Source organism: Chamaea fasciata, unplaced genomic scaffold, assembly GCF_029207755.1.
Source record: "Chamaea fasciata isolate MVZ Bird 193981 ecotype frontalis unplaced genomic scaffold, bChaFas1.0.hap1 SCAF_3, whole genome shotgun sequence".
NCBI classification, from domain to species: domain Eukaryota; kingdom Metazoa; phylum Chordata; class Aves; order Passeriformes; family Sylviidae; genus Chamaea; species Chamaea fasciata.
This window is the reverse complement of record NW_027094088.1, coordinates 50,410,380-50,437,155: the sequence shown is the minus strand read 5'-3', so window position 1 is coordinate 50,437,155 and position 26,776 is coordinate 50,410,380. Positions and strand designations below refer to the sequence as shown.

At 40.8% G+C, this 26,776-nt stretch overlaps 1 protein-coding gene across 3 annotated transcripts; it reads left to right on the top strand.

Annotated features, from left to right (window-relative positions):
- Positions 1 to 1,790: 1,790 nt before the first annotated feature.
- LOC136287715 (p53 apoptosis effector related to PMP-22-like) lies at positions 1,791 to 20,167 on the top strand. Of its 3 annotated transcripts, none has more exons than XM_066180459.1 (4): positions 1,791 to 1,911; positions 4,481 to 4,796; positions 18,309 to 18,452; positions 18,707 to 20,167. In XM_066180459.1, exons 2-4 carry the CDS (start codon positions 4,586 to 4,588, stop codon positions 18,919 to 18,921), a joined length of 570 nt encoding a protein of 189 aa, XP_066036556.1. In that variant the 5' UTR covers positions 1,791 to 1,911; positions 4,481 to 4,585; the 3' UTR covers positions 18,922 to 20,167. The 3 variants fall into 3 exon arrangements, with proteins under 3 accessions (XP_066036556.1, XP_066036557.1, XP_066036555.1); XM_066180460.1 differs by lacking the exon at positions 1,791 to 1,911 and adding an exon at positions 2,320 to 2,385; XM_066180458.1 differs by lacking the exon at positions 1,791 to 1,911 and having other exon boundaries at positions 4,434 to 4,796.
- Positions 20,168 to 26,776: the final 6,609 nt, after the last annotated feature.

Genomic DNA, 26,776 nt, shown 5'->3' with positions numbered 1-26,776 from the left:
ATTTAGGTGGCTTACCTATGCCACAGAGAAGTTCTGGAACCCAAAGAAAGTAGCTTAAGTAAAATTATCCCATATGTAGAACAGAACTGTGCTGTACCACCCTAACTGCTTACCCACAGGTTCATAAAATCCCGGTACACAACACGCTATGATTCTTTCATTCTATGATTCCGTGTGCTCACTGGAGAGCTTGTGCTCCTGACAGGCACTCGAGGAAAATACAGACACTCACAATGATTACAAGTGTCCAGAAGCCATCTCAGCTCCATAGAGTAGTTGGTTTACAGGACACCCTTGATTTCAGCCTTTTGCCTAGAGAAGAGGGAGTTGACTGAATTGATTAAACTTCTACAGACCTTCTTGTTCCAGTATAGAGCTGATGATGTCCTTAGGCAAAAACTAGCTGACAATTAAATCCATGCTCAGGCACACAGTCTTTGTACTTTCCTAATCTTGTGTTTTCCTTATTTGTGTTTTCCCAATACAGTCTTGAATTGCTCACATAAATGACAATCCTGCAAGCTGGCCCATTTTTGCATCTCAGGTGTTACTGGTTTGCATATGTAGCCCTGCTAAGGAGAGGAAGAAAGCCCTTTTAAGCCCAAGTCTTTGTCCTGTCAGGGCAAGCCTGCTTTACTGACAAGAGTCAGACAGTGCTGCATGTGGAGCAGGCTTCAGAGGCCCTGCAGCAAGTTGGTCCTGAATGACTCTTGCTAAAAATCTTGGAGATTTTCCTCTGAGCTCAGCAGTCAGTGAACAGAGGAAGTATCCAACATCTGCAGAGCTTTCCTGTGCTGAGTGGGACAGATAGAGGAATGCTTTTCCAAGACCACAGTGGCAGTACTGAGCACCCACCATTCCCCAGGTCATCATCAGTGTCATGGAAAAGTCACAGTGCCTGGCCACCACAGGAGAGTTCCTCAGAAAATATTGGTGTGGGCAAAACAAGATTTCAACTGTGTGCATTTTTGTAGGAGGGTGTTCTTATTTTGCAAAGAAGCAAAGTAAGGTCTTGTTCAAAATGTATTTCTACATGATGGTTTCTACTATGATGTCTAAAGCTCTTCTTCTTTATGTGCTTTCTATGGATGAAAGATTAGTCACATGGAGAACACTATTGCCTTAATGCCCAAGGGATGGCAGAGTATAGGGAGTGATCACAAGGTACAATTTGGCCAACTGAGTTGCATCGTTGTTTGGGATGTGGTTGTAACAAAAACTGCACTGCAGCCCTTTCCAAAGGGAAACAGTAGATTGGCATTACCAGCAAAAGAAAAGGACCTATGGTCGTAAATAGATTAATAAAGATAGTAGTAATAATTATGAGATTTATGCCCTGAGTGTCTTGTTTGATATAAGGTGGCACACAAGAGAACAGATCATAAAACAATCTTAGCAAAGCTTCTAAAATCCAAACTCTGGGGACTTCTTGTTTATAAGCAGTGTGAATATCAGAGAATCAAGATATGCTTGCTGCAAGAGTCATCAACATGCACCGCAGCCGGTCAACTTAAGCCAATCCAGTCATTTACACAGCTTAGCTGATCAGTCAGAGACTAAAGCTGAATGGAAATATGCTGCCAGTGATTTGTTAGCTTCTTCTTCCACTAAGAAAACAATTTGTGTCTTGGCTAAAAAAGACCTATTTTTATTTCTAACTCTAATGCTGTAGAGTTGTTTATCAATATCCTCCTGCTTACTTGGTTACCTCAAGTAATAATGAAGATTCATTAGCAATATTTTTAGGGGCAGAAAGTGCACTACAATCTAATAGTTTTAACATTGATAATATATCTTCATTTTTGATAGATGATGCTGGTCTTAGCCAGGAGGGTCTATCCACAGATACTGGAGAAGAAGAAGCATTTGCTTTCATGTGAACAGCCAGCTTAGACATTGTAAAAGACGAAGGTAAGTCATCACTTCACTTAAAGTTTCCAATCATTTTTCCCGTTTGCCATAGGAGTATCAGAATTGCATGAGGTAGATACATAATTCTATTACCTTTGAATGAATCTCCCTCTCTACTGTTTGAGATATCTTAAATTACCCTTTTACTGAATGTAAAGATAGCTCATAATTCTAAATTACTTAAGGATGACAAAGGGTGGCAAGACACAGAAACATTCATGGTGTCTGAATACTACTCACCTTTCTTTCACAACATGATAATGTTCTCTGTGGTATCACCTTGCAAATGCTAACACTTGTGACAGCATGCATTCATCCACAGGTGAGTTGTAATAGAAACTGATGACAAATCCTTCAGTAAGTGCCTACCTGAAACATGGCTCAGCATTCTAAATTCAGAGAGGACCATTTTAGTCCTCAACAGACACTGGTTCTCAAATGCAGGACAGTACCTGTCTTCATACCATATTTCAGGTACAAAATTGCTTTAACTTCATTTGTCTATATCCTTATAAAGCTGTAATTTTGTGAAAGGTTGAAACTTGGGAAGAGACTAGATACAGACAGCTGAGTGAAGGCTTGTCTACACTCTACTGCCACATTTACAAGTTTTTCTGAAGACATCTTTTAAAAACCATTAATTATCCAAACCTGTGTTCTCTCAAACTTTTGGATTCTGTTGTGTCCTCTTCTGCCTGAGCTGTGGCAACAAAAAGAACATGTACATACAGACTCAGACAACTTGCAGGTAACAGCATAGCATACTAAGGTTGGGCTTCAAATGATATTTGCTTTAATTTCTTTAAATCATGCATAAAAATTATATATTGCAGTGTTATAAAACAGGTATATGATACTTTAAACATTAGGTTCATGATAACTGAATTTGTGGGTAGCACAAATGTGGACTACGATGGAAGATACATTCTATTCTAAGGAAATGGTTGTTCCATAAAGTTTACTTTACAAAAAAAAAGTGAGATTGTCCCTTATTTCCAACTGAAAACAGCAGCTGAAGCATCTTCCTAGTTGGCTGTAGCTTTCAGCAACATTCAAATTCAGTGGCCAAAACAGTAAAAATGTCTCCTGCTCCCACAGAGGCCTGTTGGATACCCCTGATGGACCTCTCACAGCCACAGAGATATCGGACTGTCTGTGCCACAGGGCAGCTGCTGGCAGTATGCTTCAGCTGGTCAGAATGAGATATACAGCAGCCACACCACTGCTAATGTACCAGCAGGCAAATGAGGTATCTGATGATACGTGTCAGGCATGTGGCATGGTGTCAAATCAACTTCTTCAAACTGAATTCCTTGTGGAGTTACTACTTCTTCACTGTGCTGCAGCTCATTGCTGTGGATGTTCCAGTTTGGTTCTCTGCAAGCTCAATGCCTCTTCAGGCACAGTGTATCAGTGCAATGTAAATTATTAATTTCTTTTATTTAGGCCATTATTGATTTATGAATATTAATTCAGAAAAATGCTGTGGAGTTTGGAGTTCACAAACAGTTCATAGATGTCACACTGCAGCATGAGAGCCGCAATACAATAAGAAATTTCTTTGAGTAAACGAGGTCAGTACTTGGATGCAGCCCCACCTGACAAAATCCACCATGGGAGCAAAGGATACTTTGCATCCTCTGGGCTTAACTGTGTTTCACACAAACCACCTTTGATCAAGGGCTGCAGCAGCTTCCAGATGTAATTGTAACTGAGTCCTACCAAAATACTAGGTTGTAGCATGTGTTAATTCAAAGGGAAAGTGCAGGGAACACATGATATCGCTTCTGAGCCGGCAGGCAGAAAACTCTGCCCCGCACTCAGCTGGGTGTCCTCCCAGGGCGTAGAGAGGGAGTGGCTCATCTCTGCCTTGCACTCTTAGCAGCCACAGACAGGCTCTGACAGGCCCCAGGCAGTGCATGTACAGCCAGATCCACACTCACGGAATGTTTGTGAGACTCAGTCAAATCAAAACTCAGGTTTTGTTCTCCCAGTAAGGCTATATCCAGATCATACTGTATTTTTCTTTTCCTCTGTACCTATGCTCCAGAAGGGGAAGAGCGGACAGTGACACTCCTTAGTGCCTTAGCTTTATAACAGCTATGGGAATTTCTTTCATTGCAAAAAATAAGGTATGATTTTATTTTAAAATGCAGTCCTAGAAAGGCAGCTTACAGCTTCCGGGTGGCAAGTTTCAGAAGCATCCACCATGTCATGCCAATAGTTCCCTCTCATCTCTGCTTTCTCCTGCCATAATGCAAATCCCTTAGAAGATAGAAATGTGTAAGCACATCTGCTGGTGGGGATGTCAGGGCAGAAAGTCTTAAATGCTGAGGGTAAACATCTCCTGATTTGTTACCTAGTCAGCAGGGCAGAGAAGATCTCACAGATAAACCCAGCCTCGAAGCTTCTCCCCAGCTCAACTGGTTATTGCTCAGCGGCAGCTCTTACTCATCCAAATCTAGGTGGAGCTCCCTCCCTCCCTCCCTCTCTCCCTCCCTCCCTTTCTCTCTGCTGTGTCTGTCCTGGCTGCAAAGCTTTTCTCCAACATCTCCACACGCGTTTGTAGGTGCCGGCACCGCCTTTCCAGGAGCTCAGCAGAGGCCCCCATTGCTGTGCATCGCTGAGCCTGTGGCAGAGAGGGCCTCGTCCTGCCAGCTGCCTGCCCTGAGCCATGGTGAAGTACGGCCTTGACTACACACGCTGCAGATGGATCCTACCCCTGCTCCTGGGCATAGGAGTCATCTTCGGTATCATCGCCCTGGCGGGCAGGGGCTGGCTGGAGTCGCAGACCTTGCCCTATGTGCAGCGAGCATCGCTATGGCAGAACTGCAGGAGGCCTGCCCAGGGCGGGGATTGGAGCTGCGAGTCCCTCATGGGCTACGGTAAGCACCTACAGCGGTGGCGGGGAGCAGGCTCTGAAGCAGAGGGTCGCATCCCCCAGGTCACCTTCCCACAGGTCTCCTAACAGCATCACCCAACACCTGGCACTTATATATGAAGCCATGGGCAATGGGACTGTCACTAAATGCACCAAGGCTTTTGACTAACTGGGTGAAGAAATAAAATGCCCTCACACCCCTGTGCAGAAAAGAACCTAGAGGATTACATAATACATAAAACCCCACACATGGTATTGTACCGGTGCAGAAAATAATACAGGATTTTCTTCCTGTCTCAGAAGAAGCTGGTAACCTCTTCTCACTAATCACTACTTTTCAAAACGTAACAGCTACCGGCGATCAAACATCCAAACAACAAGTTGTGTGGGCAAGCCTGGCGTTAGTGTAACGAGCAGGTCCGAGTGCCAGAAAAAGGGAGGTAAAAATGTAAGATGGTAGCAAGATATTCCCCGGGAGTGTCAGGCTACAGAATGCTGCCCTGAAACTGCTCCGCTAGGTGGGTCGTGTGAAAGAGTCTTCTTGTGATTATGAAAGAATGCTTTGAAAGATGGAAGGATTTCTTGTTCATATTAAGTTTTGGTGAAGTATGCTATTAAACATGTTGACCCAGGTGCAATCTTCAGCTTGAAAAGATGTAAACCACAAGTGTGGGAGAACAGCCCAAGAGAAGGGTCATTCTGGATGTGCTCTTTTTCTTTGTTATTGTTTTTTTTTTTTTCTTTTGTTTTTCTTTCAGTATATTTGCTATTGGCCATGGTTTGAAACAAGTAATTGTGAATGAAGGGCTGTTAGCTTGAGCTGGAAAGAAAGTTCAAGAGTTCTTACAATTTATGCTCATTCAAATTACAAGGAAGGGCCTTTTCTCTAGGGCTCAGAATCTCAGCCCTTCTTGTTTAAAAAATGAGTAAAAACACTTGCTGAAGCAATCTCAGGGATCATTCATTACAGTGCTTCAAAATTGTTCATGAAGGTTTATTGTATGTCATGAAACTCTACCTTCTATGTGCAAAATTGAGCTGTAATGAATTAATTGCAGCCGGCCTCTGTGAGTGTAGGGCTCCAGGCATGACCAGCTCCACTGAGCATCATCATCCAGTCCTGCTCTCAGGACTTCAGCATCAGCTCTGCGGCTGTGCATAAGTCACGCTATGTCTGCTGCATGGCACTTGAGAGAAGGAGAAAGAACATGATGCTTAGTAGAGGGCTTCTCAGTCCTGAGTTTCCTCCTAATATTCCTGAAAAGTAAGCCCTCCTCTTGATCTTCAGGTTAGGCCCTGGAGAATGCCATGGATGCCAGCTTTAACTGGACAGAACACACTGAGATGTTTCACCTTGCTTCTCTTGATAATACAAGAGAAATTTCTCCTTACTTCCAGGACCTAGATAGGTGTTTGGCATTTCACTTCCTTATCTTGCCTCACTCTGATAGCTTTAAATTCTGCAGCTTTATGCACAGTTTCCCTGGAAACTGGTCAACATCTACAGACAAGCCAGGGAGGTCATCCTCTGTGTGGACTGTCCTGCAATGTCTGGGGTTACCATGAATCACATCCACAATAAGTCTAGCACTATTAACAGAAATATTGTGGACTTGGTACACACATGCAGAACATTATCCAGCAGGTACATTGGAGAGTCCACTGACGCTTCTGAAAGCATAAGAAATGCTGTTTGTGAGCTGCATGACTGCATTATGCCCTCAATAGGCATGCATCTATCACTTGAACTCTTCAAGGTGATTAAATACCCAGGAAGCCTAAGCAAATCCTCAAAATTCCCCTGGACAAAAAATTCCCTGGATATGTCTGGCACAATGGAGTCACCTAGCCAGTGGGAGCACATGTGAAGGCTGTATGTAAATTAGGTATGCAAAGGCCAGGTAAGAGTGGGTTATGCTGCCAGGCTTCTGCCTTTGCCAGATTATGCCATTAATATGCAGATCTTGCCCTCCATGGGGGTTATCCCTGATCCAGGAGAGAGCTGTAGACCTGACTGTTAAGGCTGCAAACTCATGTCACTGTCCTGATCTTTTCCAGACCTTTCCCTCAGACCCCTTCTCTCCAGAGGTGGGATGTGCTCAGATCCAATCCTGTTCTCCATTTTTCCTCTCTCAGTGATGCGGGGTTGGGATTTCTCTTTTGGACTCCCACCTTTTCTCATGCAGGTCAGAGTTGGCTGATGATGATCTTGGATTCCATCCAAAAGACCAGGCCATGAGAGTGTCTCACTTGTGAGCATCCAGGTCTTGTGTTGTACCTGCCTTAGTGATGAAGTAGAGGGTTTTAGTAGTTCTGGGATCACATTTATCTACTGTGCTCCAGAAAGGTCGTGGAAAACAAGCATTCAGCATCATGTTCTGTGGGATGTTTAACTTTGTGCCAAGCTAAACACAGTGCTGGTTAAACAAAGTGTAATTACACGCCTTCCTGAGCACAGAGACAAAGATGTGATGTAAACGTAAAGGACAGGAATGTTTTACAGCCTTCCTGACATGAGAACTCTTTCCCCCACTCTGTTCCACAGTTTCCATCTTGCTTCTTCTGACCTTTACTCTCAGCTTCCCTGCCTAGTCTGCCACTGGCTGGGTAGATTCTGAAATCTGGTCCTCCTGCAGGGGTGGTTTCCATGATAAACATGATATGTATGTGTACCCCAGCAGCTGCCAGCAAATATTGTCAACATGACTTGGACAGTGTAGTTATCTTAATCCACTACAGTCATCTTTGTCCTATCGTAATTAGATATAATTGCAATATCCTTGCAAGTTGTTAATTATAATGTGCAAATTCAAATCAAATTCTGCACGTGCAATGTTTATAATTTCCCTTGAATCTTGGCTGTTTGGCTTACGATATGTTTATATAGTTGGAAGGCAAAATCCCAACGTCATTGAGGTTGATTATACTGGAAGGGAAGAAGGTTGAATATTTCATTGGCTGCATCAGTGGAGTTTGGAGGTTTTGATTGATATTTTTCTTTTTCTTAGAGAGGCAGCAGAATAACTCCACAGGTGCATTTATCTTCTGTGAAAGCATCTGTTCACCTGTGGTCTTTTGCAGAGTTTATGAGCTCTGTGGAAAGTGAGAATATGAAGAGTTTATACACTCTGTTATCTTCTCCAAGACTTCAGATCATCTGCTTTAAACATATGACATTCATGTGGACTTTATCTTTAGACTTGCTTTTCAAGCGTATTTAGTTCAAATAAATAGAACTTTCTAGGAAAAAATATCCAGTGCATTAGGACACTTACTCAAAATACATAGAATTTAGGATGAGGGACTGAGATATTCATTGCTCTTGCTCTTCATTTTTCTTGCACTTGAAAAAACAAAGGGCTCAATCTTATGACATGCTTGAACATATACAAAGAGAGATTAAGACTTTTTGGATAGATAATGAGCAATATGGAACGTACCTCTGAGGGGGATGGCTGAACTTACAAAGAAAATGCACAGGTTAAACCCCATCATGATGCTGGCACAGCACTCCTTTGTTTTTCTTGTTCTTTGGCAATATTACCTGTCTTGAACAAGGTGTGTCTTGCAGACCTGAGATACTTCTTCAGTATGTAATTTGTTCACTGCAGGTTTTGAGGATATTTGAATATGAGTAGGTAAATATATAATAAGCATAAATAATGTGGGGGGAAATAACTGATTTTATTAGTCTGAATGTGATGCACAAAGGGTGAAAAACTCGTGACTAGTGACTACAGTTGTCCTGTCTTATCTTCCACCCAGCCTTGCAGTTCTTTCATTTGCACATGCTGCCATCAAAACAACTGAAATTTTAAAGCTCTAAGTGTGTGTGTTGAAGAGATTATCTTATGTGCATAGCCCAAAGAGAGGTCTTGGGGAAAAAAAATCAGGAAAAGGCATTTCCATATGGCAAGTGGAATCCACATCTTCAATTATTTTCACTTCATAATGTTCTATTATAGCTTTTTTTCTGGGATGTGTGGAGGGGTTTATGGCTGTGGGGAGCAGTGGAGGGATGAGTGGTTTTGCCATCTGGAAAGGACACCTTTATGCAGCTTGTCTTCCAGGCAAATAATGGGCAGCTATGTTCTAGGTATCTAGTTTTATTTTGGTCTATGAATATGAATGCAATACTACAAGATAAGAAGGCTAGTATATTATGAATATAATGAACAAAAACTACTTCAAATATGACTGCAGATAAGTATTGCTACAGGCTAAGTGAAAGAAGGAAATGTTGCAAAAGTAATATCCTTTTGAGAAAAGAAATATTCTGCATCCCCATTCATGAGTAGATATTTTTCCCCTGTTTTGCCTGTAGCAGGCTTTTGTTTCCAGGGAATGTTTTGCTACAGTGAAGCACCATTTATTATCCTGGAGGAAGAACAAAATGGAAATCACTAACTAAAAATCGCCAAGTAAACATACAACAGCAAGGTTACATGGTGTGGGTGGGATCAATTTCCAAAGTCTCTTTCTTGGTACTACACCTACCACTGGCCTTGCACTGCTCGACACACAGCTCTCCCTCTGGAAAATTGCCTTCTCCATCAGAGCACTGACTCATCACACCCAGGGAACAGGACTGACCAGGCACCAAGTTTTGCCACTGCCACACTATCTATGTAGTTTTGGCAGTAGAACTGTTTTTATTTCCTCCACATTCCCATCACATCTGACAGCCAGCACCCTTACTTGCCCCAAGATAAAGCAAGCACCCTGAGCAGAGTGACATGGGGCTATTTTCAGAGGTACAGGATGGGATACAGCAGATGGAGGACAAACAAGATATCCCAGTGGCTCTCTGGCATCTGAGGGTGTCTGTACATCAAAATAAAAATGAAGTAAACCAGTAACTGTGCTTTTGAAGTAGGGACCCGCTCAAGTCACTGGGCCTTTAGTGCAGATATTTCCTGAAGAGAAGGTTCTGCACTTAACAGCTTTCAGAATTTGGTAAAATCCAAGTAGATTTGCAAAAGTGTCTTTGCAGCTGGGAAAGAGGCTGGGGAGGCTTCTGACCAGTTCAAGGGAGCCTGTGGGAGAGCCCAGGATGGAGCCCAGCTCTGCTCTGTGCATGGCTTGGATTAAAGGGCAGACCTCAACTCCCTTGACACAGGGTGAACTGAAAACGAAAGGCTGCTGATATTCCTGCTGTATTGTAGCACAAAATGGTTATATTTATGTAAAGTGATTGTCAGTAGTTTTAATGACAGTGTGTAGAGAAGCATATAATTTCCTAAGACATAATTCTCCTTGAAGTGTAATGCTAGCTGGGACTTGCCAGTGAGAAATAAGATTACAAGGTTAGTTACTGAATAATGTAGAATATTCAATGATTATTCAAAGCTTAGAATGAGAAAAAATACAGTCTCAGACATATTGCTAATGAAAAAATCACAACAGTGATTGTAAGGAATGATGCAAGAAGGAAAGAAAACATTTGATTTTCCCCCAGCTTGTAGGAGGTACTCCATTGTTTCTAATCAGGTATAAAAGAAGGGAATCAAGGCCAGAGCATTTAATTACCACGGCAATTTTTATTCCTTATCTGCAATTGCTAGTGTGCTTTCCCTTGTAGTTTTAGAGTTTGTACTTTTATAATTTCAGTAGCAGATTAATTTAATCAGATTCTTCTCTAAATAATAGTTATGCTCTTGAGCAATTAACTCTCCAGAGAGCAATTGTGCATGTAATCCCACTGTTTATTATCCAGCCTTCCCTTAATAATTACAGTTTGATTATGTGGAAAAATAGCAGTCATGTGGAACATTCTCATCTGCCTGTCAGGAGATACGAGCTCCTGGTGCTGAGGATTTTGAGAAGATCCTCAACACTTTGCATTTTCAGGCACTGAAGTCCTGCAGAGACGATTCCATTCGCTTACACAGGAGGCATGTCTGCTGACAGCATGTGGAAACTTGTGGCCAAACACTGAATCCTCTTCACCTCATCTATTCCTCTAGTTTATTGAGGTAATCTGATACAGCATGGCCATAATAACATCTCCATAGTCTGAGCAGTGATAAGAGCTGCAAGATGCATTTCAAATTCCACTGTAGGTTTAAACAGATTACTGAAGTGGAAAAGTGTTATGCAGCAAAAGAAACAAAACTCTCAGAACATTCTTTCACATTTCTGTATCACTTCTCACTGGCGGCTTGTGCTATTCTGAAACACCTCAAACACACTGACTTCAGTGAGCACTGTAAGGCCATGTTTCTTCTTTGTCAAGTACCATTACAAAATTGCTCAAAAATTCCCAGGAACTCAAAGTAGCTTGTGGAGTGCTGACACTAGCCTGTGTTCCCAATCTATCTGGCTTCCTTCTACTAGTACTAAATAAGCTTCACATCAGTCTTGCTGAATAACTAGTCTGAGACTGAATACATCTAATGTCACCTACTGTGATGACATATGCATGCTGTGCCCAAACCAGGCCCCCCCAAAATAAAAAGTTTCTGTGCAGTTCATTTAGCAACCTCATCAACAGTAAGTAGCAAGGGACAAAGATTTTCAGGATGCATTGTAAAAGCTGTTTCATTAACAAGAATAGTAAATAAATTCAATATATTTTTATGACCACAGAGTATGACTTCTGCTTATATGCTGGGGGTTTTATTTTGCAAAACTTTGCTTCTACCACAAAATCAGATCCAGGTTCACAGCTGTTATCTGTTAGTGGGAAATTCCCTAATGCAAAAGGTGATTTTCATCTAGGTTTCAGAACAAAGTTTGCTCACAGCATGAAAACTGCAGATCAGGAGTGACAACAATTCTTGGTGCACATGGAAATACGATGTAAATTCAGTGTTCATTAGTCCCAAATGACTCTGGGAATATAAAACTTTAAAAGAGCTTTTTTTGAAAAGGTTCCACTCTACGGTTTTGATTAAAAGTCCTAGTTCATAGCCTGTGTTATCATGGAAATCAATGCTGTTTAATTCACATTAAATACTTCAACCCACCCAGGGGTTATTAGGGAGCAGGTACATCTTGCTATTCTCATTAACTGAGCTTATGTAAATGAACTGATTAATCAATACCTTACCTGTTTTATTTACTTGACCCTCCCAAACCCCATGTAAACATCCAAGTATAAGTAATCCTGTTTTAATTTAAAATAAATAGGAAAAATAGGAGAAAAATTTGTTATAGCATTTAAGTGTATGAGGCTGAGCTTTAATCCTGAGATTTTCTCAGTGTGTGCAACTGCTTCTGAAGATAATGTGAGATAGGAGTACTCCCTGACTCTCTCATGAGCAAACCTTAAATTTTGAAGGCACTGTGTGTGCATTATATTTAATAGCTAACTTACTCCCTTGGTGCTCCCTTTGATGATGGCTCTACACCTTCTGCTCCTTCGGCCTTCCCAGCACTAAGTAAGCATCAGGGAGCAGCCCTCAATAATACAAGATTTGCAGAGGCCAGCTTCTAAATCAAGCTTGTACATGCCTGAGCTTACAATGAGATGAATTTGAACCACTCCCTCAAGATGTAACTGCTCCTCCCCTCAAATTCAAGTCAGAATAGCTTCTAAGTTTAATTGCTTGCCTCAGTAAGAAAGGAGGGTTGCAGATTGCATAAGGGTTTTGCCTGTGTTTGTTTGTGGGTGAAGTCAGTGGTGAGAAATTAATAGGTTTTTCCTTCAAAGGAGTTAAAGCCCACCAAGCCACACTGAGCTATCACTTTAGCATGCAGCTATGGACAAAACACAGCCTTCTGCTAATATGTACTGTGTTTTATTGATAGAATAACTACTCATAAAGATTATTTTCCTTAATGTTGTAATTTAAAATCATTATTATGGGATAAGTGTCCTAAATCCTAATCCTTTCTCATTTATATGGGACCTGTTACTAATCATTGAGAAACTTTGGCAAAGACATTATTCAAGTGTGAGCCTCGATAGGTCATTCTCTATTCCCATGGTTGTCTTTTATATAGTGGCAAGCTAAAAGCTGGTTCTGGCTCACACAAAAATGACTTTTATGAGATAATACTCTGTTATTAAACGAGAAATCCATATTAAGAGCCAATGAATTCTAAAAAAAGTGTGCCGGGGGGGGGGGGGGGGGGGGGGGAAGAACAGATGCCAAAGAGGATGCCCTATAGAAGGACAAAAAATTCTGTATTCCGCTGCAAAAGATATAAATTCACACAAAAAAACTCCAGAGAAAAAACCTCCAATATTGACTACCCATACAAAAGATATACAGAGAATGAAGTTCTTTTAAAAATGATCTAGAGGCAATGAACACAGAAACTCAGAAAATAGTACACATTCAATCATACCTTTGATATTATTTTCCTTGTTTTATTCTGTTTATAAATTATCCATGACTAGTATGTGATATTTTTTTTTCATTTGTACAAACTTCCTTTGAAATAATTTGCAGTCAATGGCTTTCAGTCTGCACATGTAGTTTATTCATAAGAAGCTGCTTTGGACAGTTTCTGATTTATCTTAGCTGTATGCAAACACATGCACACTGGTATTTCAATGCCAGCTCATGTGATCAGCAAACAATTGCAGAGATTATAGTGTGCATTTGTTTCCAGAAAGAGCACAGAAATTCCCTGTAGTTGACATGTTACAGAGTCAGTATTTCCAGAAGACAGGATTTTGCACTGTGTAGTGTTGCACAGGTAACACAGGAAATCCAGAGTCCTGATGAGAGTGGTGTGCATTTACACTGGCAGCTTGTAACCCTTCAGCTGGTAGAGATGTGGGTTTATGGGTTTGATGGACCACCTTAAGAGTCATGCTAAGGGAACACGACTTCTGCTGCAAACATATGCACTTTCACACAGAAACGTTCTTGAGGAGAACAAACCAAGGGGAAATAGGGAAAACCTGGCCAAAACAGTTCCTTTTCAAAATGAAGCATGTGCTCTGCAGTGTTTGCCACACCCTGACAAAGAACGCCAGGTTGAGAAACTCAAGTGAGTTCAGCTTTGTTTCCAAAATAATACTCTTTCCCTTTAATCAGAGAGATGTTAAACAGGTTGAGCTCTGCAAACTCAGCCTAGAAACATTCTCATTACGTACAACACAGAGATGAATCGCTACCACTGCAGATTTTAATTCTAAGAATCGCTTTGCAAGACTGCAGGGAGAACTGCAGGGTTTATGTTTCTTTCCCTTTGTGGTATGAAGGATAACAGAGCAAAATATTGGTCTATTACATTTTCTTTCACCCCTCCCTGGTTCTTGTGAATTAAGGCTACCCTTCCTCAAATTGCTGCACAATTCACTGCAGTATGAAAATGATCAGTCAGCAAGAACCTCTAGATAATTGTTGGTGTCTTTGAGCTGGCAATAAATATTTGTTTTTCTTTCCAATGCTAGTTGTGTATTTAGCTTCAAGCCAAGAGGAAAATTTGAGGGGATTGATTATACAAGGAGCAGTACTTCTGAACTCTCTGGGGTTGCTTTCAGAAAATGTCACCCAAGGAGAGACTCAGCAGTTTATGTGGTGTGGGAGCACCAGATCAAGAAAAGCATGAAAATGTTATTATGAAGGTTTTCCCGTGTTTTGAAACACATACACCAGGAACATGGGCATTTGTATTTGTCCTGAAGGAAGTAGAGGTCATATGCTATTTTCAAGACACAACAGCCCTTTTTTGAAGGCACTATTTGGAGCAGGAAAGATGGCAGGCTAAGGAAATACTAAGTTTGGTGGTTCAAAATTTTGGCTCAACTAACTTCTGAGCAAGAAAGTTTGTTTATTTTTGTGTGAAGCACAGACAGTGTTTACACTTTCATAAACCATAAAATGTGTGAGGGAGTAAAATCAGGAAGACAGGAAACTGGAGATATTCTTAGTCCTGGATGTGTAATTAAGTCCATCAGCTTCCCTATGGCTGCAGCCAGGTATAGGATAATCAGAGTGTGTTTATATGGTGCAATACAAGAGGTAGTCACGCTGCCTCCAAACTGAGTTAGCTTTAATAGCAGAGTAATAAATCTGTGTTATTATTGAATTCTGTCTCAGCTAATTAGGTAGCTCTGTCCTGGCATGGAGGGCTCTTTCTGGTCTCTAAATTAGCTCAGAGGTCTTCCCACACAGCAGGGAGTTATGGAAGTCAGGCACTTATTTTCATTTTCCAGTGGTCACATATTACTGTATTCACTTTGGATAGCCCAGACTCTCTCAGATCATTGCTGATTGACAAACAAAACACCATTATCAGAAGCACTGTCCTCGCTCTGCTTGAGACAGTGTGAAAACATGGGTTCCTCTTGCCTGTTTGGGGTAGCAATGTCTTAAGACCAAATTGCTCAGAAAATTGCCAGTTAGAAGGAGTTTTGAGGAGAGGCTGGTGTGTAGCTGCTCTCAAACCCTTTCATAGTGTTCCCTGGTGTTCTTTCAGCTGATGGAGTTACTGAAAAAGGGAGAAATGGGACTGGCACCAAAGCATTACAGGATGCTGCTGGTATTCAAGGACACCTTAGTATAAATATATTTCTTTTCTCACAAGCACGTTTTAACTCTTAAACAGCCAAAAGATCACCAGCATTTTTGGGGCTGAGAAAACAGATCTCAAAAACTGCTGAATGTTTCTACAAAATCAGTTTGATATTCTGTAACCTGCCGCTCCCTCTGTTTCAATTTTCGATTTGGTGACAGGCGGACTGGGCCCTTTCAGCTTTTAGCTGCTCTCACTTTACAGCCAAGAATACACTGAATTGGTGTTGTACCTGTGAGGATTCTTTGTCCCGGAGTTCTCATTTTTAAGAAAAAGCTTTGCAGATAGAACAATTTATTTACATTTTTACTCAATGTTAAAGCAAAAAAACCCCACAACACAGGAAGATAAGAAAATACTTGGGACCAAATTAGTCACTCGCTTGTCAGTGGTTTTTTGGCCAATTTAATTCTTCTAATTCTGACATTTTTAAGGAATTTTAAGTCTTAGTTATATTCGTAAAGAACTTAGCTACTCTAGTACTCCTGGCTGGCACAAGATAAAATAGGCATCTCAAATACAGAAACAGTCGCAATCACTGCTGCACAAAACCTTTGTTACTCTAGAAATGTTTACACAGTTTACACTACTGATAGCTGCTGCTTTTTGTAAAGGATAGATGAGCTCAGAATACTTTTCTTCAAAAAAACTCTGTAGAGACTCACTCTTCCGTACGGCTCTACTACCTTGGAGCTGTGTATTGTTTTCTTTTTTCTCTTTTGTAGAGCTGAGAGCCACAAAATTGGCTGTAAGGTGATTGACCAATGCTTCCAAATGGTGTAAGCATCCTGCAACAAGCATGTCTCTTCTTGCCACACAGCCAGTGCCCAGCGGGCTAGGCGTGCGCCCAATCTGCTTCCACACAGTCACAGCATTTGGAACACTACTCCAGGAAAAACACCTGGGTGAGCCTGGCAGAGGAGGGAGAGGCTGGCATGGGCAAGATGCCACCACATATGTCTGCAGCCACCAGGCACAGCTCCCTGAGCCCTCAGCCCAGGCAGTGCTCCTACCCCAGGGCTTGGTGCTCTGCTCTCAGCTGCTCTTGGGAAGCAAGGCTGAGCTTTGGCAGCGGGGCAGGTGTGACCCCCAGGACTCCTGGTGTCTCAGAACTTGCTGGGCAGGCAGCTGTGCTCTGAGTCTACTCCTTTGCCTGGGAGTTTTGTATCTAACCACAAGCAACTGTGCACCTAAGAAAAAACATCACCTCTAGGTGTTCTTGTCATTTCACCCTTTTGCCAGAAATGTCCAGAACTCTTGTATCCAAGAGCAGTGAGATCACCATTGCTGAGAGACTTCTCTTATGGCCAGGTGCCCCTTTTTTTGCTGTTTTAAAGGGCTAACAGAGAGACTGAGAATAGGAACATCTTCAACGGGGTATATTGAGCAGTATAAGAAATTCCTCTTTTTGACTGTTTCTTCTGATACTCCGCCTAAGGTGCTGTCCTCCCTCCTGTACCTCCACACTGTATACTCTACCTCTGAGTTCCCTGTAAACTCCTAGAGAGCAGAGTTTGAGCTAAAACACTGGGCTACAAAATGAGATGTAAGAACACTTTTGCTGTCCCTTTCAGTCGTCTCAGGCAGCTGCCTGTTTACTGGGAAAACAATCCAGTTGAAGAGCCCTATAAGCAGACAGAAACTGTGTGGAATAAGAAAGAGAATGGGCATGGCATAAAACTGAAGATACAGTGGATAGCTAGAACAGAGCAGGGATCATAAAGCTGGGAGAACATTAAAAAGCAAACAGGAGGGAAATTAGTTTTGATGGACTGAGGGGTAGAAAAGGATAGCTGGAAAATCCTGACCCATTTTTCTTGCCTAATAGTAGTGGTGGTGTGGGCCCTGGGGAAAGACAGATCAAACACCAAGCTGTCACTCAGTGGGGACAGGACAGTTGCTTTCGTGCTTACCTGACTCTGGTCAAGGGACAAGCAGGACACTTTGCATTTTATTACTTCCATGCTTAAAGCAAACAAATTGATAGGTTTTTTACTCAATTTCAGAGGGAACTTTTACTGAACAGCATGCACTGCATTTAAGTTGAATTGTAATAATTGTGCAGGATTGTTTGGGCAGTGATAATATTTTGGCACTGCCGTTTCAAAAATTCAGTTAGAAGCCAGCACTTGACAAAGGTATAGTGGCTAGATAAGGGGATGTAGATGCCTAGCAGACTTTAACTGCTTACACAGTTTAATATAGAATTTAAAATGTGTCAAAGTGGCTTTTTTACATCCAGAAGAAGAGACACTTTGATCTCTTTGAGCAGTAGTTGCTCCTCAAGTCTTGACAGATTGAATAAATATTACTTTTCCAGTTGTTATGCCAACAAAATATGCTTTGCTTTAACATGTTATAACATAAAATTTTATAATTTGAAAATGAAAGAATTAATACCCAGAACAAGCTTTTTGAATTGAAGTGGTACTAAATTTGGACCAAAGTCAGAGATCCAATTTCCCTACAAAACAGGTTCCAAATCCTTAGCTCCATTTAGGACACAGATGCTAAACTAAGGCTGAAAGACAGAAATCACTGAATTATGACATTTATTGTCTATTTCCATACCTTTAAGGTTACCAGATTGGTAGTGCTTTTGTAAACACTTTGTTTCAAAGGAAGGTTTTTATTAGTTCCAGGAACAGTTCAATTCTCTTTGTCTGTGCAAAAGGAAGCTGGGTTTATGGCATCTGCTGAGGTAATATTTGCTACTGAAGGACAGTGTCCATTCTTACATCTTTAAAGCCATTTCTCTCTTAATTCTTAATTGCTAAAACTAAACAGTAAACTCACACCCAAGCCCCCGTTTCATTCTTCATGAAAAGACAAAGCTGGAATTTTTGTGCATTCTGCATTTAGTGCATGATTTCTTGTGGAACTGAAATGTTTACCTTTAAGACGAGAGAAAGCCCCCATGCTTTCTTTCTTGGGAGATGATCCTCTTTTCACAGGTTTTAAAATTAACCTTTAATTACTAACCAGAGAAAACCAGCCTTTGTTTTTATTCCTTTCTAATGTATCTTCCTTCTGATTTCAGCCTGGGGAAGAGCTGCTGCTGCCACATACCTGGTTGGCTTTCTACTTCTAGTTATCTGTTTTGCACTGGCCATCATAGCATTTGCCATTGACACACTTCGGTTCAACTTCATCCGTGGGATCGGAGGCTTGCTTTTCGTGGCTGGTAAGGCAGCATGTGGAGTCAAGTTTAGCTTGTGCAGATAAATCCATACTAGAACTGATAGTTTCTTCAGCAGATACTATACCCAAGTCTCTGCCTGTGTGCAATTGAGCTCTCTATGAAAAATCAAAGTCTGTCCTGGTGCTGGATCGATTTTCAGATCCTCCAAAACATGGATGGGTTTAGCTACAGGGATTATGGAGGAAGGCAGTGGTGCTGGATGTTAAACATCATTTTGTTTTCTCCTGTTTCTTCAGCTGTGTTCTCCATCATGGGCCTGGTCATTTATCCTGTGAAGTTCTCATCTGAAATTGAAATGACAGGAATCAATATGTTCAGCTGGGCCTATGGCTTTGGCTGGACCACTGCCATTATGGAAATATGCTTGGGCTTCTTCTTCTGCTGCCTTCCAAACTATGAAGATCAGATCTTGGGTAATGTCAAGCCCACATATTTTTACTCTTCCCCATAAGCACCAGGAAAAATGTGATCATATTCCAGAGATACCTGACAGACTAGCTACGTTTTTCAGAATATTGTCATCACATGTTAGTAGGAAAAGCTGGAAACTTTTCTAATGTGTGTAGAAATATGACATTGGCATCTGCAATAAAGTTATCTAATCTAGTTTGGACCTTTATATCTGATGTGAGTTGGTTAGATAAAGCACAAATGTCAAAACCCCTTGCTTTTCCTCATTCATTCCCATGAGTGGGGTTTATGTGGATTCCATTGCATTTTAAATACATTCACAATTGTAATGAAATTCAGAAAAGAATATTAAACTGGCAACAAAAAAAAACCCAACGCATATCATCTTCCTGAAGGAAGGCAACTCAAAAAAACCCCCAATTTTGTGTGTATCACCTTTAACCTGAAGATTTTGCACAATTTCCACAATGTCAAATACATTTACCCACTGACTGTCAAAGTAGTAAATTAGTCAGCCAGCACTTCATAGCTTCTATTTTTTGTTCATTCACTTAAGCCGTAAGGACAGAGTAAAGAAGGGATCAAAGCTCTCTACCAGAGCCAGCATCTTGACTTTTCCTCATCCATGTGGAAGGTTTTTATTTCTAAATATTTGCAAGAGTAAGCAAGGAACACCAGTAAAGCCTTAAGAATCCTGGTGTGTCATTGCTGGTGCCAGTACAGAGTGGGCAGAGGCAAAAGGGATTTCAAGCCACCCCTACAACCTGCAGACCTGGTTTGATAAAGCTCCTGGTGTGGCTTTCTTCTTGTGTATCTTGACACTTCTTTTCTGCTGTATCAAAACCTTGACCTTAAAATGCTCTGTTACACTGGTCCAGCTTTTTTATCCAGTGTAGAAAGCTCAGGTATGATTTCCTTGCACCTCAGGAGTTGAGCTGGAGCAGTGTGAGTTTATTATAGAGTTGCCAAAAGGCCCCTTTTTTGTTCATGTGCTGTTCTTAAGTATTTTAGAAGTGGAAAGTGTATACTGTCATATGTAATTGTAAAATGCATAAATACCCCTTACCATCTCATACTGAAGCTCTCATAAAGAAAATCACATCATAAAACATCTTCCAGCATCCTATACTCCACAGTGCCTCAAGCCTCAATATACTGCCAGCAATGATGTATACTCAAGACTCTGCTGGTTTCTGCCTTGTTAAACCTAACTTTATAACATTCCATTTATTCTCTTAAGTGAAAAAAAAAAAAAGGATAATATATGATGTGGAAAAGGAGTCTCATCTAAATCCTTAACTACTGAGGTTTATTAGCTTGTAACACATCTGCAATTTTGTAACTATATGTATTATGAAAAGCCCTGCCAAGTGCTCTTTGTTTCAACAAATTAGATGTGGAAAATTTTTTGGTTAAAACTTCTTGGTAGCTGAAATTAATAAAGGCACAGGGCTTCACCTAGGTTGTTTGGAGTTTTTTCCTTGGTTTGGGTTTTTTAAGCAGTAAACTCCATTCGCTTTTATGGAGTGCCTCGGAACTTTGATCAAAAAGAGTGAGATACAGGGAGAGTATAAATAATGGGGAGAGTATATGCAACAAGGAATAATTAGACAAGAACATGTAAATACTTTTAAAAAATATTTCCTAGCTGGAAGAAAATCAAAGTGAAATACAGTTGAGAACACAGTTTGTATAAAATGACTTGCAATTCTTCATGTAATATTATCCATTCAGGAGAAAAAAATCTTATCAGAAAGATTTTCATTATGCTTATTACAACTAATAAAAGATGGTATCTACATATTGTTTCAAAAATGAGTCTTAACTTTTATTCTCTACTGAGAGTGGGGAACTCTGGAAGCCCCCAAAGCCTCCTTTTCTCAGGCACCACCTTGGAGTACCTGAGTATGCTGGCTGAAATTTGACATCCAGCATCACAACTACATCTTGTGCTGTTCTTCAGTCCTATGCTGGCTGTCTCCCAGGGCCTTGTTCACAAGCCCATGAGAACAGTGGACACCTACGGACCTCTCTGTTTGCTTATGGGCTTATGCTGCTGAGTGCCTACACTAATAATTCTGTGCCATGATGTGCTACAACTCATTTTGGCATGGAGTAGGAAACCAGCATGGTCCTGCTCAGTGCTCTTGCTCCAATAGGTGTGCCAATCCCCTGAGGAAGCTAAAGAGAATTTAAGAGCATTAGCTGGACACTGACAAAACACCTGGAGGTGGGGAAAGGTGCACAAAACAAGGTTTAGGAGTGTGACTCCAACCTTGATGAGACAGCAGAGCATAATTAAAAACCAAAGAAAATCACCAGTGATCATCTCCTTCCTCTCTCCTCTCCCTTGCTGATCTTGGCAGTTTCACCACCTCCTCTCTTCCCTTTGCCTCCTTCTTCTCCTCCCTAAAGGTGTATGAACAGTGACAGGGCTGGTGACTCTGCAGGGCACAGCCCCAGTCCCCATTTCCCACTGCCACTTTTCATTCCTGGGAGAGAGGAGGAATGAAGCAACTTGCTGACCCCAGCACAGCATCAGGGACTGTAGCCTGACTCCCTGCCCCAGGCCCTCACTGGAAAAGTTTTCCCTTAAAGAACAAGGTAGGTGGGTGGGTATCCAACAAGCAGAAGTATCACAGGTATTAGTATTCAAGTGAAATCCTGCATTTAGGGTAGTTTGCTTCCAGTCATGCCAGGCCAGTTCAACACAGATTCCTAGAAAAACACATCCTAAACCCTGTAGCAGAAGAACAGTGAGAAGAAAGATAAAACTGTTTTACAGATGCCAGTGTTGTTTCCTGTGACTTCTGCAACAGGGGTGCCTGGCAAAAACAGCATGAAAAATATAATCAGTTCTGACAGAAAACGAAGCTGAATCGAGGAGCCAAGGATGTGCCTCAATTTATTAGATTATTAACTATCAACTGCTAGATTTTGAACTAAATTGTTAAATTAGTCTAGAATTTAAGGTCAAGTACACTGTTAACTATGCAAATTGTTAGATTGATTGGAGCTAAGTCACAATCAGAAAATCTGGATTTTCAAGCAAAGGAGAAGTTAGAGGAAGACATCTCCACAGTTCTTCACCTTTGTTTGCCAGGGTTCTTGATCCAAGTCTTGTCTATAAGAGAAAAGGACACTGCAACACTAAAAGCAGCACAATAAAGGACTTTGAGTTTCATTGTGCCCAATAGCAATGTTAAAGAAAGCAGGGAAGAACAGATGTCTGAAGCTTTTGGGAACATTAGGTCTGCTACAATAACAGTAATAAAGATGACTGCCAAAGGCATTGCTACTGTTCCTGTCAAATTAAGAATTAGAGAAACCTCCTCCAACAAACATGTTTTATCTAATTCAACTTCACAACTGAAAAGCAATGAAGAAATTGTGTTGAAAACAAGTGGAATGTCAAGCAGCCCTACAGGTACAAACTGAAACAAAAGAAATGATGAGAACTTCCCGCTGGTAAGTTAATATGTTCAATTTAATTTCTGGTCTTTCTGGCAGAGCTTGAACATCTTGGTCTTTTCAATTTTCTCTGAAAATATGTCCATATTTCACTTTTCTCAGGCACGTGCCACTTGGTCTTAAAATACATCCTGCTTAATCAATAATTCAAATGCCATCTAGTTTGCAATTGTATTTGTTGTGCATATTTTGTTGTATGAACTACTGAGAAGACTCAAGTTTTGACCCCATTGACATCACTTGCAAAACACTAATTTGTTTTCTTGAGTGTGACATTTCAATATTGAATTGCAAAGCCTTTATTTTATATGTGTTCAGAATCAATAATATCTCTAATGTATGCTCCATCCAGCAGCTCTGTTTACTTCTGGAATAGAACACTGGTATGTATCAGGTAAGAAACAGGAGTTACAGCTGACATATAATTTCCAAAATAAAGGATAAGTCAATGTGTGTAAGATTAGCAGAATTTGGGTCATAATTGAATCACATTTTGTTAGATGCACAACCTGGTCACATGAAAAAAGTTCATCTTTCCTTTTGACATATCTGAGTTTTGTGATAGTTATTACTTCTTATAATTCAATCTCTTAGAACACTTCCTCCACGTGTCTATATCCAGTGGATTTTTCTGTGTTCTGAAGATAAACAGATTTAAGAAAAGAACGAAACAATCAAGCTTGTGATAAGGGGAAATGGGAGTGGCCCATTTGCACACTCTGTTAGAAAGTGGGATTCAAACCATCTTGTTAGCTGGATAGTGATCTGAACAAAGAGTTCCTTCTGAATCATGTTGGAAATTCCAACCTGAGGTTTAAAAGACTGATAATAATGGGGAAAGAGAGATGGAATCAGTTGGGTCTTCCTTTATCTTTTTCTGCACTGTCAAAATACTGCTTTTGCCAGAAATACTGTTTACCAGAAAAAAAGAGTTGCTCTGGTGCAGCAATCCATAGGAAAGTCTGGGCCTCAATTTCGTCTGCAAAATTCGTCAGTGCTAAGTGCCAAAATGCAAACAAGCACCTGAATAACCTTAAGGCTGCAGATGATTCCGACGGGGCCATCAGAGCTGTTTTCATAGATGGTTCCTTAAATGACTTGACATATTAGGGGCTCATATGCCCATCTGCACACAGTGGTTAGTCCCACAGATTTCCTGCATGTGAAGTGATGTGCTAATTTTTTTTTTTCAATTTTGCTTTTCATTTTTCATTATCAGAGGGAAAATGTGGATGTATCATAGGATTTTGCATGTGACTGCTGGGAGTGAGGAAAATTTACAGGAACAACTGTCAAAATTTCAAACATGCAAAGTTTTCCTGTTTAAGATGAATGTGGTGAGATTAGATCAAACTGTCTTCTCTTGGGTAGCTTTTATGATACATCATTTTACTTGTGCCCTATTTTGCCCAAGCCATCTGTTGGTTGTTTTTTTTTGTAAAAACAGTTTTGTGAAAAAATACTCTAGTATCATAATGAAAGGGAATTATATTAGGTACCCATGGAGAATCCATCATAAAGCACTTTAAATTACCCTTGATTGTTCAAATGCAGATGAAACAGAGAGGCAGATGTTGTCTGTAGGATTTTTCCACAGAAAGTGTAAACCCAGAACATTTAATTATTGGCTGTAGACCTGGTTTATATGCCCAGCTCCCCATTTCTTACAAAGTAACTGATGCCCTAGAACCTTGACCTCAGGAGAACATCAAACAAGTAAAATACAAACATGGAAAATGAAGGAAAAACATTACATAAAGTATTTACATGAACACATCCATAGTATCACAATTTCTTCCATAGTTGACCTCAATGTGAATGAGGACCAAAGCTGTGTAAATCATCGTTGGGGGTGGGACATTTATTTCCAGTTTTTCATCCTTATATTTTCCCATAAGCAATTCTTCTCACCTCACTTCTGTAAAACCTTAGTGCTTTTTTCATAAGCTGTCCTGATTTTACCACACCCTGTCTTGACAAGCACACATGTGCTTGCCAGGCTCATGTCTGAAGCTTATACAAAATATTAATGCAATTAGGCTTTTATCCCTTAACCCTCCTTCTCTTCTTCTTAAATAAAAAGGCTTGAAGTAATAAATTCTGCTGACATTAGGAAAATTAGAAGAATGGAGATTTTCTTGGGCCATTTTAGAATTAACCCTTAAAAGAAGAGAGAAGCAAGGACTGAGGTTCAAGAGAAAAACCCAGTCCAGCACAAAAACAGTATCCCAAAATCTACTTGCAGACCTGACAGCAAAATGTGTTGGAGTGATTGTCAGCCAAATTACCTTTGCAGCCCCCTCCTTCATGTGAGTGAGTACTCTGTGCTGCCTTGCAATTTTTCAGTAGCATCAACAAATCTTCTGGGCACTGGTTTCTGAATGCAGCAGCATGCAGAAGGAGGAGCTGCCCATCATGTCTGCCTACAGTGCCCAGGGATGGGATTTTTCAGGTGGAAGCCCAAAGGACTCATTTGGCCGTTGTGTGACATGGCTGGTGTCTTCATGGCAGTATGGGATGGTTGCCCACCTGAGTGGAAAGTTTCCTTCTGTTTTAGCCTGCAGTCCCAAACAAGTTACTAGCAAGTTGAAACTGCCATTTTGTTCAGCTGAGAGGTTTTTGTGTGAGGGCAGAGGAAGGTTAGAGATTTGGAGACTCACAGTGGTTAGCCTAAGAATTTTGTAAATCAAGGATTCACCGTGTCAAGTTTTACAACCTTCGTTAAAATACTCTCATATATAATACACAGAAAAAGGGAGGGAACAGACACACCTATTTATGTTCATAATTGTTAGGCCTGATGCTTTGACACCAAGAAATACTCTTTGGGTTAGTAACAGGAGGATGAGTACAAAGAACTGAAACTATATTCTTTGCCCTGAGTCACAGCACAGGTGAGGATCTCCTGAGTCATCAATTGCTGTCTCTGGCTATCAGAGAAAATTGCTTATCATCTTGCTCATTATCTTATCCCAGCTCTGCTTTTCCATCCATCTGTCATAGGAGGCTGATCTGAAAAACTGTCTGAGGGTCGGCCTCTGATTTCCATCCAACGCGTATCACTAGCCAGACAAGCACCCAAACTTCTGGCATTGCCTATGGCAATATCCAGGGGCAGCATTGTCACCTCTGAGGGACAATGCTGATTTTTCTCCAGCACATCTTCTTTTTATAACCACAAAAACTTGCATTTTTTTCTGCTCCATATCTTTCAAACCATCCTTCCCCAAGCAGCAGACTGCCTTCCAAACCTGTGCTCCTGTCTCAGCTGCTGCCTGATTTCCTGTGACTGCCACAAAGGGTAATTACTGTGATCCCCAGTAGTGTCTTGGGCATCCTTTAAATCCCTCCTTTCTCTTGCCCAGCCTAAAGCACAGTTATTCTCAGTTGGCCATCCCGCAGCCATATTTGGAGTTCCTCTCACCCCATCCATGTGAGCAGGCTGGAGGGGAGCTTTGCTCATCTCTGTGGCAGTGCATGCTTAAAGAACATCAAGGCCAGCATGAGGGACCATTGCAAAAAAAACCAAAATACAAAAAACAACCCCCCAAAAAAGGAGAAGAAAAAGGTTAAAAAACCAACTTCTTTGTTTTTCCATCTGCACAGTAAAGACAAGTAAGGACACAAGAACTGTTTGCTAAAACTCTTTTTGCAGTGGTGGACTTGAAATGACACTTTCTGCCTTCACCTCCCAAGCTCCTTAGGGCACTTGGGAACTGTGGTGCTTGCAGGAGTGAGCCCTTTAAAGGTTCAAAGAAAGGGGAAAGAATTCTTCTTCACACACATTTCCACCTCCTCCTGGTGAACAACTCAAAGCTTGCTGATACACTCCCATATCAGCAACAGGAGTGTAACTAACACAAAGAATCAAACCAGAATAGTTCTGAGGAAGAAAGGTGGCTTCATGCACTGTGGTGGACTATCACCTCCTATATATAATATTAGTTTACACAGAATATTACACAGATCATATACAGTGTACATTTTGGAAAAGGTTTGTTTGTTCTAATCTAGTAAACATTGCTACAGCTGGTGTACCAGCTTGGATTAATATTGGAAATTTGGCTTGATATTCATCAACCTCTCGTCATCAAAAGCATTTCAGTTTGAGCTGTGTTTGTGTGTAGCTTACTGCATAAAAAACCCCAGAAGTCTGATATTAATTTTGCTCAAATGATTGATTCTTTAGGGATTTTTTTTATTTAGCTAACTTTCATGGATATCATCCCAAAACAAAATACCTATTTCAGCTTCCTCTTCCTGGTGTATGTTTTTTCCAAATTCTAGAATAATAAAATTTTGAAGTGAAAAATTTGAACTTTCTTCCAAAGCATGTAGGCATGATATTTTAGATATTTAATTTTTATTTTTCAGTGCATGAAAATAATCATAAATGACAAATTTGAGAGTTTAAAGAGATCTGG

Bases quoted from the DNA above. Each gene is read 5' to 3' on its own strand.
- LOC136287715 (XM_066180459.1), top strand. From the start codon at position 4,586: ATGGTGAAGTACGGCCTTGACTACACACGCTGCAGATGGATCCTACCC. The intron at 4,797-18,308 runs GTAAGCACCTAC...TTCTGATTTCAG, and splicing joins CGAGTCCCTCATGGGCTACG to CCTGGGGAAGAGCTGCTGCT. The intron at 18,453-18,706 runs GTAAGGCAGCAT...CTGTTTCTTCAG, and splicing joins AGGCTTGCTTTTCGTGGCTG to CTGTGTTCTCCATCATGGGC.